Raw genomic sequence first — 12,498 nt, 5'->3', positions numbered from 1 at the left:
TTATTTAAAGCCTGATGACCAGCCTGTTCATCTAATCTGTGCATCAGCAGGATGAAATACCAAGATGAGCCAGGAGGAGAGAAGGGAATTAGCAAAGTCGCTTACCTCCTAGTTCGACACAAGTTAAATTGGCAGTAAGTGGTTTCGTTAAAGGAGTGGTCCCAGCTGCCATTTGTGCCCTCGTGCTCTTGCGTAGGTGTGTGTTAGGCTGCGTGGTGAACCAGATGGAGCTCATCTGCAGTGAGACAAATCTGTGCTTTTTCCCTGGTGATTTCACACCCCTGGTGCATTAACTTGTGGCTGTGCAGACTTGACTGTAGGCACGAGGAGCAGGATCGGGGGCTTTGTAGGCATGGGGAAAAGGGAGCGTGGCTGGTTTCTGGAGCAGTGCTGACTTCTGTCTGTCCGCAGTGACCTTGCCCTCCCACTTGAGATGGAGTGAGAGCAAGGCTACTTGATTATAGAAATTATTAGTGGTAGTATGATGTTAAAAGATAATATAAGATGCCAGATATGTGCAAGAAAAGTAATTATTTTTTTAAAAAGAGACTTCCAAATAAACTGATCTCTTTTTGCTCATAAAGAATTATTTTGACAAATCATTCATTTCTGTAGTAATTATTGTAGATTTTAAACGTTGGCGAAAACTCAATTTAAAACAAAATAACATAAGATTTGCAAATTACTATATTTATGCATGCCTAATGGTCTGCTTTTATGTTATTTTTTTGTAGAACAGAAATATTCTTCCTTTCCCATCTCTATTTCCTGCCAGCCTCTTCTTGCTCCTTGCACCATTTTCGGAGAAAGTCACAAGTTGTAACACGTATTTGCGTCATTTTAAGAGTTTTTAAATTGTTTGAAAGCTTAAAGTAATTTTTGTTTAACAGACACATAATGTTGATTTTAGTGTAGCTACATATATACTTGTTTTTGTAGCAACCTTTGGACAAATAAGACACAAAAATAAATTTCATAATGTGAGAACAGAGACCAAAAATGGATTTCCCTGGTGCTTGCATCACTGCCTTAAAGAATGAGTAGTTTGTATTTACACGGGAGAATGCAAAATAACAAGTCACAATTTACAAGGTCTGCAATGTTAGTTTGGTTATCAAAGTATTGATGATAGGAAATTGTTTTTACGCATCATTTGCTGTATATTTTTAACTTTCTGTTCATAGTTATTTCTAAAAACAAACCCCCAAAAAAACTACCATAGAAACATCTGCTACAAAGGACTAGTTAGTATTCTGCTGTGTTGGTTTTTTTTTTTTTTTTTTAAGTTTTAACAGCTGTCATTTGTAGCAAATGAGAGTATTTGCTGTGAACTTTGTTCTTGAGCATTTGTTTGCTTTCCCAGCTTTCTCTTTCTGAATAACTGGCATGTCTGAAGAGTACCGGCAAACTTCTAGAAGCCCTCTGTTGAGGTGCATGCACAAGTCTGTGTGTTTAAATCGCTTACCAGCCTGTATTTGCACTTACTGGATGAAAAAGTCTCATAAATTTGTGGTTATAAGATGTATACATTACATCCTTTTGGTGTCTAGAGTAGGGAACAGGCACCAAGGCTGAGGGATTTCTTTGTACAAGGAAACGTGTGCTTCACTGGACTGCAATGTCACGTGCAAATTCTCCCCTTTTGTCCATTTTTGCTTTTCCTGGCATGTTCATCGGAGAGCACAGCCATACTGTTGAGGCTTCAGCATTTTCCTTAAAAAGAAGCTGTTTAAAAAATGAAAGTTGAGGAAGCTTAAAGCCTGAAGTTCCCATTTGGTCCAAAAGGCTGAGTCACTGCTTTGAGGAAGTATAGCATAATCCGGGGTGAAGATTTTTACCAGCAGTATTAGAGGACTGCTTTAAGCATCTCGAATGAGCAGTGCAGCACATTTTAAATGATTAACAAGAACTTTTCCACAACATAGCAGCAAAAAAGGCAATTTTATGAATATGTTCGTTATCTTTTGACCAGTCAGTTGAGTGACAAGGTTCACTGAGTACAGGGGTAAAAAGATAATCATAGACTTCATCCGCAGTAGGAAGTTAGTGCAGTACTGCAGAAGAAAATCTGCAGTGAAACTTCCAGTGCTGAGGTGTTTAGTCTGCTTGATTTTTTTTTTTTTTTTTTTCCTCTGACAGTGTTTCTGACCTTGTGGCCTGAACACCTGTGAGCATTTGGAAGACTTTCACAACACATCTCGTGCTTTACTTTCATCCAAAGGGAATCCAGTTTGCACATTCTGAGAAAGCTTCAGGATAAGATCTGGAGCACAGGAATAGGAGGCGGTTGGGAGGCTGGTTTTGAGAGAACACTTGTGATCTGTGCTAAAAGACCAGTAGAGATGTAGCACGGGCTGCAGGAGCACAGAATCACCAAGGCTGGAAGGGATGTCAGGAGGTCTGTAGTCCAGCCCCTGTGCACAAAGCAGGGTCAGCTAGAGAGAACTGCTCGGGACAGTGTCCAGTTGGGTTTTGAATTATCTGCATGGGTAGAAACCGCGTAGCCTGTCTAGGCATCCTGCTCCAGTGCTTGACCTGACAGTAGAAAGAGATTTTTATGTCTGAGTTTCCTGTATTTCAGTTTGTGTTCACTGTGCCATTTTGCTGGGCACAACTGAGTCTGCCTCCATCTTCTCTTTACCCCATCAGCTATTTATATGCATGAACAAGATTCCTCCTGGGCCTCTTCTCCAAGCTAGACATTCCCAGCACTTTCAGCCTCTCCTCATATGTTGGATGCTCCAAACCCTAATCTTCATGGAGCTGGACTCACTCCGGTACGTCTTTGTTGTACTGGGGAGCCCAGAACCAGACCCAGCATTCCCGCTGAGGTCTCTCTAGGGCTGAGCACGGGGGAAGGATCACCTCCCTTGACCTGCTGGCAACACTCGTCCTGGTACAGCCCAGGGTCCTGTTGGACTTCTTTGGGCAGACTGCTGGCTTGTGTGGTACTTGGTGTCCACCAGGACACCTAGGTCCTTTTCTGCAAAGCCCACCAGTCCCACAGCACATACTGATGCTTGGGATTGTTCCTCTCCAAGGTGCAGGACTTTGCATTTCTCTTTTTGAACTTCATGAGGTCTTTGTACATCCATTTCCCTGCCCTGCTAGTGTCCCTCTGCATGGCACCGCAGCTATCTGATGTATTAACCACTCCCTCCAGCTTAGTGCAGTCTGTGAATGTGCTGATGGGGCACTTCGTCCCATCACCCAGGCCATTACCGAAGGTGTTGAATGGCCCTGGTCCCTGCATCAAGCCTGGGGCACGCTGCCCGTGGCTGGTGTCCAGCTGGATGCCACGCTGCTGCTCTTCACAACCCCTTGAGCTCAGTTCAGTCACTTTTCAGTGCACCTCACCGTCTGCTCACCATATTCCATCAGTTTGCCTGTACGTATGTTATGGGGGAAGGTGTTGAAAGCCTTGCTAAAAATCAGGATATACAACATCTGCTTTCCCCTTGTCTGCAGAGCTTTTCCCTTGTCATCTCATCGTAGAAGGCTGTCAGGTCAGTCTGGCTTATTCCCCCTTCGTATATCCATGCTGAGTACTTCAAATCACCTTCTTTCCGTAATAGATGGGTTTGTTCCATCGCCTTCCCAGGGACAGAGGAGAGGCAGCCTGGCCGGTAGTTCCCTGGATTTGCCCTTCTTGAAGATAGAAATACCATTTGCTTTCTTCCAGTCTTCACAAACCTCACCGTACTGCCATGTCCTTTAAAGATAATGTACCTTTCCTAAACTATAAAAATAACATGGGTATCGTTTAAAATTATTTCCTTGCCATTTTAGAGGTGGAATGAGGTTGCTGTTTCACAGCTGTAAATTGCTACTTTTCAGATGCTGTTATAGATAAATTATCTGTGTTAAAACAGCAATTTTGCACTCTCTGTGGGTTTCTTTAAATAATTAATTCTCATGATTTAAACAACTTTGTTCAATATTGTTCTTCTGCTTACAGTAGGAAAAGTGTGGCATATATTGCAGAAATTGAAAATGTTTCATAAATTAACACTTTAAAATCAAGGTTTTTTTTCTGGAATACAAATTATTTGCCAGCTTTATTTTCTATCATAAAGTTTTGTTATCCTCATTTTTAGCTAGTTTATTGTTACTTACAGAGACATCAATAAACTGATCATTGAAGGCAGTGTGATGTTTCATAGGTTTTTCAGTGGATGGAAACATTTCTTGCATCTTGTTTTAAAAACTCATTTCTTCCTTTCTGTGTAATTAGTATCATAAACAGACAAAATTTGATGCTTTGCCATTATATATTTTTTTACCAGTAAGGTAAATTATTAAGGTAAATTACCAGGCAATTATTCAGTTCATTAACTCCTTAAATATTCTTTTCTGACTTTTTACCTAGTACTTGCTGATGCTGGGGGGGGGGGGGGAGGGAATTTTGTCTATGACTAATAAAATAATTGGTTCACGTTCTTACAACATCCTAAAAAATGTTTGTGGATTTACTGTCTGATCTGAGCCATCTTTTATCCAAGTGAAACATGTCTTAACTTTCCTGTGTGATCAGGCAGTTATTGAAGCTACGAGCATAGCGTTATCAATGCAAATGTATTGTTTCAGGTTTTTTTCTTAGTTGTCATAATGCATCAGTGGGTTTTTTTTAGGCATTGTGTAAAAGAATAAATGAGCACTTTTTCCCACTGCATTTTTATTTCCATTTCCGTCTTTACAGAGCAAGAATAAAAGCGTAATGGGTTATGTTATTCTTACTGCACTTGTGGGAATCTGAGAAGTAATGGAAGTCTTCACACTAGAAAAATAATGAAAATACTTAAAATTTGAAAATAATCCATGTATATATCTTTGAAGGGCCAGATGCAGAGTTCTTGCACTGTTGAACTCTTGTTTAAAATGTGTTCTGTTTCTATTTCAGTTAAGATCTTTTCCAAATAGCATTCAAAGGAGAGGCAGAGTATTCGAGTTTGTAGTCAGAATGCTGTAAGCCTCTGCAGGTACTTAGAAAGCAATGATCTAAAAATTAACTTCTCATAGCTTGACAAGTTACTGCCTGACATTTGAGTGCACAAAACAGCCACATACAGACTTCCAGCCTGCTTTCTTACCAGCAAATGCCAGGAGAACACCACTTGAGTTAGCCTGACTGGTGGGCCAGGTCGCAATACCTGGGTTAGCGTGGTGAAGGGCATACCCATGGACAGGTACCATGGCCTAGCTGGTATGCAGTAACTTGATTTGGGTCTCAACCCTGTACTGCTTGCCAGCTTCCATTTTTGTGCAGTCTGGAAGGACAGCAGTGCTGTCAGGAGATTTGGAGCATTTTTGCTCTTCTGCTCCCCCCCCCAAAATAAACAGCTGATAAACAGCTATCAAAATGCACAGGTATTAGCAGTCATAGTGCAGGTGTATTTGTGATAGATTTGCATACTGTTTTAGTAAACTGCATGTTCTGAACATGCAAGTGCATCACATTTTAAGAATTAATGAGAAATTGTCATTAAGGGTTCTGAGCTTGTGTTCAGAAGCAGTAGCTTGATGGCAATAATCCTGGTATTCTGTCTATTCCTGACAGCCAAAAGGTGCAAAACTGAGTTACTCAGTAGCTGTTTGAGGCATGGACCTCCTGCTCTTAACTGCAGGATTCATTTTTTATGACATAGTAAAATATTATGGAAATACAAATAAAATAAAAATATTAATAATGACGTTTTGCTTTCTGTTTCTTTCAGGACTCCTCCAGGGTGGTTTCAAGCAGATATAAAAGGTATGAAATCTTTGTACTTAAAACATTATTCATGTACATAGTTCTGCCAGATGTACTTTGCACACCAAGTTGAACATGAGCCAGCAGTGTGCCCTTGCTGCGAAGCAGGCTCGTGGTGGCCTGGGCTGCATTAGGCAAAGTATTGCCAGCAGGTCAAGGGAGCTGATCCTTCTTGTCTGTTTGGCACTGGTGAGGCCACACCTGGAGCGCTGTGCCGACTTTCGGGCTCCCCAGTACAAGAGAGACTTGGACGCAATGGAGAGAATCCTACACAGGGCCACCAAGATGATGAAGGGACTGGAGCAGCTCGCTTATGAGGAAAGGCTGAGAGAGCTGGGACTCTTCAGCATGGAAAAGAGAAGGCCTGGAGGTGTTTCATCAATGTCTGTACGCACCCTGAAGGGAGGGTGCAGAGAGGGCACAGCCGGGCTCTTCTCAGTGGTGCCCAGTGCCAGGCCAAGAGGCAATGGGCACAAACTGGAACACAGGAGGTTCCCTCTTCCTGAACACCAGGCAGCACGTCTTTTCTGTGCGGGTGACGGAGCAGTGGCACAGGCTGCCCCGAGAGGCTGTGGGGTCTCCTCCTTGGAGACCTTCAAAAGCCTCCTGAACGTGGCCCTGGGCAGCCTGCTCTGGGTGGCCCTGCTTGGGCAGGGCTTGGGCCTGGTGGGCCCCAGAGGGTCCTGCCAGCCTCAGCCCTTCTGTAAAAGCCAATTTAAGTGGGGTGAGTGTTTGATGTGTAGGCTGTTATACTACTGCTACAAATATATAGCCTGATTTGGGGATAAGGACCAAAGTGATGCACCAAACTTACCCAAACCCTTCTGTTATGTTACTATTTTAAAATAATCTTAGCTAGTATTCTGCTGGGTCTTACTAGTTGTGAAGCACCAACTTCTTAAGTTTGACTGAGGTAGATAATTTTGTTGCTCTCCACAGTAGTATTGAAAGGAATTTCTATGGATTTATCATACTAATGTCTCAGTTTTAAGGGATGCTGCTCACTTAACATGTCCTGTTTTGTTCGTTATTTGCCTGTCTTTAAGACAAGTATTACTCTTGTCATTTCTCAAGTTCATCAGTCAGAAACATATCTCAGACGCTGCTGATGCACCTGACAAGTACATGAAATTTTTGTCCGTGTGGAACATACTGACTCAGCTATTGCATTTATTAGGAAAATGTAATGTTAACATGAGGTTTAAAGTACGTCAACTGAAGCAAGGCATTTTTGGAAATACATATTTATTTCACACATGAATTTATTCTCTTTTAAATATTTCCTTTATTCAGGTAAAATATATAGATGTTTTATTCACCTGTATTTATATATCATGGCTGCAGCAGTAACTGCAAAGAGCACCTTCAGTTACCTAGTATTCACTGGTGTATTTTCTACACCTCAAACTTGTACACATATTCTTTTAGGCTTTACATTTCTTAGTGTGATGCTTTCTTTTGTATTTAGGTTACTGGGTTCCCATAAACGTGGCCAAGTGATACTTTTTATTGCTGTGGGGTTTTTTGAATCACTTTGTTAAAGCAGAATGGGTGGACTTATTTTCACAGCCTTAATACCTGTGTAATTCCATGATTTCTTTTCTTATTAATCAAGCACAATTTAGTTGAGTCTCCACTTCCTCTTGAGTACCTGTGCGGAATTTTGTTGCTGTTAATGTCTGCCAAATACTTAGTTGTGTGTGTCATAAGTACCTGGTGGGTTTTCCTGAAACTTTATATTTACTCTGTACTCCCTTGCAAAAACTTGGTTGTGTCTGGGGTGGTAATAAATAGAAGTTTGAGTAATCACACACATCTGTAACTTAGTTGAAAATAAACTAATTCTTCTGATAGCATTGCAAAAAATAGGAAACTCCTAAGTTAGGAAATACTAAAATAAGACTTGTTTGTGCAGTCTTCATTCAGTCAGTTTTAGTTATATGAAGGATGTACATTCTTTGTTTATGAACTTTCCCCCTCAGGACTTGCATCACTTTCAGGATGAATCTGACTTGCTGTGAGCTGCAGTTCAATATTTTGTTATGTATGTTGCCATATATCTTACTCATTGCATAGTCCTCAAACCTCATTTTGAGAACAAAGGATTATTTTCCTGTGAGGTCATCACAGTACCCAGTACCCAAATATTAAATGGATTTTATTCTAACAAAACCTCGGTAGGTGTACAAGAGCCAGTACTTTACAGATAGAGACTTAATGCCTACTGTGATTAGAGATAGAAGTATCTACTGATTTTTCTCTATATTAAAAAATTTCTACCCTCCCCCAAAGTGATTTTTCAGTTAAGAGCACTTGAACAAGAGTGGCTGCCCTTCCTGGTGTAAATCCTAAAGGAATCAGGACCAGGCTCCTCTTTTCTTCTGACAACATTGGGCTTGTTCTCCTCTTCCCTCATCTGCAATGCAGGAAGGTCCTAGAGAAAACATCCTGTTCTACAGTAAGCATTATTATTAAGGCCCAAATGTGTTCAACATAATGGGCTTTTAACAACTTTGTACGTACTTCCTTAGGTTTTCAGGAGAAGAGAGAAGCAAATTCCAACCTAGGGCCAACCACTTTGAGATCCCATTTGAAGCTGTTACTTGCACTGCTTTAATGACAGGTGGTCAGTACTTGTGGAGTGGGGAAGAGAGAGACTGTTAGTAGACTTTACAGCAAATGACAGCACAAGTGGAAAGAGTTTTTTCCTAAAATCTTTGGCTCTGTTGTAGACCCCCGTGGGAAGAATATATTATTTGTCAGAAAATTTCCAGTCATTTTCCCACATCTTTACTGCTTCTGACTTACTCGTTTGCTTTCTCCCTCTTTCCTAGTTGTTCCTCACCAGAAGTGACATCTCAGCATTTTTCTTCGCTTCCCTGGTTTCCATTTCCTGGCCCAGTCAGGCACCCTTTCCTCTCTCTCCCCCTTTCTCATACATCCTCATATTTAACTACTGAGTTGCTAGTCTTTGGCATTTTTCTGATCTCTTATTTTCTTCTGTTCTGTCTCCATCTTCTGACTTTTAGCCCTCAGTCACAGATACCATTCCAGGCTTCCAGTACCCTTCCTCTCCCTTCCCATGTAGCTGTTTTCATGTCTACACTGAGATACCCATCCTCTTGGACCCAAGAAGACAGGAGATTTATCAACAGCAGAGAAGAAAGGTCTGTGCTGTGTGTTGTGATGGAATTCCTACTCTCGCAATATATTCCAGGGCTCCAGGAATTGCAGATTTTACTACCTACTTAATCAGACATACTGACTACTTTGCCTTGTATGGATGCAGGAATCCATGGTTAAACATTTATATGACATTGCTGAGAAACCCATTTCACTGAGTGCCCTTTGACGGGAAGATGTGTTTACAAATGAAATCTGCTGGCTGCTATGTTGTTCGGCTGACTTGGACAAACTGAGCCTGTCTCCTTATACAATAAAGTAAATAAAAGTTTGGGATGAGGCTCTTATAATTGTACTCTGTCTTCTGATTTTTTTTTTAATTCCACGTTTATATCCTAGAATTTTGTATTGGGGTTCATTTGTAGTTGCATGAGTTAACCACATAAAACATTTTCAAAAGAAAGTGATGGTTTTGTTGTGATCTGGAGTGGCACGGTAGGATGCTTTAAAACCATGACCAGTATCTTCAGGGTCATGCTTACATGAAGGCTGCGGGAAATGCTCATGAGCTTATATGGGAGTTGTGACCAGTCATCTGTGCTGACTGTGAGCTACATAGAATGGCTTGGGTTGGAAGGGACCTTAATCATACAACTCCTGGGATTAGGGTATCTAACTATCCCATCTAACTCATGGGATTAAAACATGTGGGTATCCTTCTGGGGCAATAGCCCATATCTATTTTCTCATATTTAGTTTTTCCCTAAGCTTTTCTAAATACGATGTGCTGCATGTTGGCCGTTCCAACTGCTGTAGCTGGGTCTACCATTTTCTGCACTGCTTTGCGTGTAGTTCTTTTAAATCAAGAGGCACACTGCCATTGGTAAGGGTGGTTTTCTGAGTCAGTTCTGATGCTATCACCAGAGTTGGTGTCATCAGTGATTTCTCAAACAAGTCAGTGACAAAGTGTATTGTTTCTTGAAATACTTGAGTGCAATCTACATGTAAACATGAATTATGTTTCTCTTGCATTCTGTGAACTAGAAGTTTGCGAGTAACAGCAAAGCGGGATATGCATGTGGGCATAGGAATATTTTGGCTTATTTTAAAAAGCCATTTAGCTTCTTTTTTAGAAATGCCTTAAATTAAAACTAAAACCTTGCAAATTGGGGTTTAAAATAATTCAGAAGATTTTGCATGGTTCATGGATCAGACAGATCAGGCTGGATCAGTTTACAGAAAGAGTCAGATTAAAATCTCTTAATGGTTCAAGGGTGTGTTCCCCTTATAAGTTTGTTTATTAGTGGAAATGAATGCAATATGGTGTGGCTTTATGGCTTCCAGGCAAACGGCAGAGGGATTTTTCCCTCTTTCAGGATAGCAGTGCAGGCTCACACGGAACCCAGCAGGTGGGGACCCTGCCCACTAATTCTGAAAGACCGCGTTGGACTCCGGTTTAACATTCATGCAAGAGTAGAAAAATAAATGAGGTGTAACAGATCACCTGCTCCTAGCAGGAAGTGCTGTGAAGGAGATGTTAAAGCCCAGCTAAAATTCTCTTGTTTGGTGTTTTTTTTTGTATTTTTTTTTTTTTTTTTTTTGTTCTTGATTACTGAAAATCTTAAAGCGTAAGGAAAAAGCTTAAAGTCTACCAATTTACATGCCACCTACTAACCTTGGTCTCACTGCCTCAGAAAGGATGCAGCTGCAAAATACCGTTTCGTAACACTGTGCCCGGACTTGCCTACTCGCCCCGGTCTGGGAGTTGTGCAGCGAGGCCCCGACGGCTCAGGTTGCGTGCTGAGCACTGTCTCGTCACGCCTGCCACGGCAGGACCTCAGCTGTGCCAAAATGAGCACTTAAATAGGCAGGGATCACCCAAACGGCTTTTCTTGACTGTCATATCCCCTTCTCCACTAATCGTCGATGTTACAAAGTAGTGGAAAAGCTTTGGGTATTCCTACAGAAGCTTATTATGGCCTAGGTTGGGCCCCCTGCAGTTCCTCACTGTAGGATGTGCCAGAGCGGCTGGGCCTGGTGGTGCCTGAGGGAGCTGCTGTGGCTGGCAGTCAGAGGTGTCCTGCTCAGTCACCTTACGGCCAGAGCCAGGACAAGGGGATGTGAGCTGCAGGGACGACACGGCTGCCTTTCTTAGCTCGGCACCGACAGCCTCTGGCATGGTTTAACCGGTCCGAAGCAACAGAAGTCTGAGGTAGGCTGTTTAGAAACGCTGCCTTCTGCTCGTTCTTCCAAAGAAGCTGCTAGCTGCTGGCTGGATTTCAAGGTGACACAATTAATTACGAGTTTCCAAATCAAGTCTAATTACATGATTCTGGAAATGAACATAAATGCGTTATAATTGAAATCATTGACATTTGCTTTTGACGATAGGTGACTTTAATTGGATGAAATTGTCATTTGGGCAGTGCTTCATGAAAACATTGAAAGAGACATTGAAAGGAGCAAGATTTTTTCCACCCTCCTGTAATACTGCTATTAAAGCTGACCCTTTGCAAATAACAGGTTTTATTTTATTTTAAAGGAATTGACTAGAATGTCATTCTAAACTAAAACTTTTTGTGTAAGAATAGTCAGAAACTGCAATGTGGGTTCATTTCTTTGCTAGTTTGTTACAACAGGCAAAATAATGAACTTTGTTTATGTCACTTTCCTTGTATTATGGACTAATAACTTAACTTTATTATTTTTTTAATCCCTAGAAGTCTTCATGATATGTCCTTTATACTTATGATACTGAAAGGGAGTGTGTTCGGTAGGGCCTTCTCCCCATAAAAATAGGTGAGGAAATTTTTAAGCGTGAGTTTCAGGGAAAATACAGAAAATGTCTTGATTTTCAGTATTAATGAAACTCTTCCTATCTAGTTATTCTTTCTTTTAACTTTCCTTTAGGAACATCTGCCAAGGTCACTCACTGGAGTTGAGATATTCCACTACTGGCAACAGGGATCGTTTCTGAGTGATGAAAAATTCAGTCTTTTTTTGGTGTGGTCTCTCCTTGTGACATTAGCAGCATGAAACAACACATCTTTCAAAAAGCTAAATAATCTAGAATTTATAGAGTTAAGCTAAAATATTTCTCTTATGTTATGTTGCAACATGCGTATCCGGTCCCTAGAAATGTTTTTAAAAAAATCTTCTAGATGGAGAATAAACAGTGCTAAATATGGTAATAACATTAAGCTACAAAATTCCTTACAATTGTGTCAGTGTGCCTTGGAAACTTCACACATACTGGAGCAAAGCAACATTTATATCCATGAAAAGACATTCTTTTGCCAGATATGCCTGCTTTTGATTTGCACCGAATCCATCTAGATTTGCACATTGTCAGCAGGGGTTTTCTAGAGTTATGAAATGCAAAACTGTTAAATGAAAATGTTAATCATATACTCTCCTGTGTGTTAAAGGAATTGTTGTAGGGATACTCATGATGCTTTTTATTCTTTCCCTGAGTGCTCTCAAAAGCCTTTATATGCATGTTGCAGTGGTGTGGTTTCACAAAATCCCAGAAGGGCTGAGGCTGGCAGGGCCCTCTGGAGCCCATCTGGTCCAACCCCTGCTCACGCAGGGCCACCCAGAGCCACTAGCCCAGGACCATGTCTGGA

At 41.2% G+C, this 12,498-nt stretch overlaps 1 protein-coding gene across 1 annotated transcript in view; it reads left to right on the top strand.

The window, feature by feature from the left end:
* The window catches only part of PAWR (pro-apoptotic WT1 regulator), an 85,940-nt gene that overhangs the window by 57,551 nt on the left and 15,891 nt on the right, over window positions 1-12,498 (top strand). Inside the window, exon 4 of the mRNA XM_083807496.1 lies at window positions 5,715-5,749. Coding sequence (XP_083663622.1) covers window positions 5,715-5,749 — 35 coding nt within the window. The remainder of the gene's footprint in view (window positions 1-5,714; window positions 5,750-12,498) is intronic.

This window comes from Anser anser (genome assembly GCF_964211835.1).
Source record: "Anser anser genome assembly, chromosome: 1".
NCBI classification, from domain to species: domain Eukaryota; kingdom Metazoa; phylum Chordata; class Aves; order Anseriformes; family Anatidae; genus Anser; species Anser anser.
This window is presented reverse-complemented; position numbering and strand designations above follow the sequence as displayed.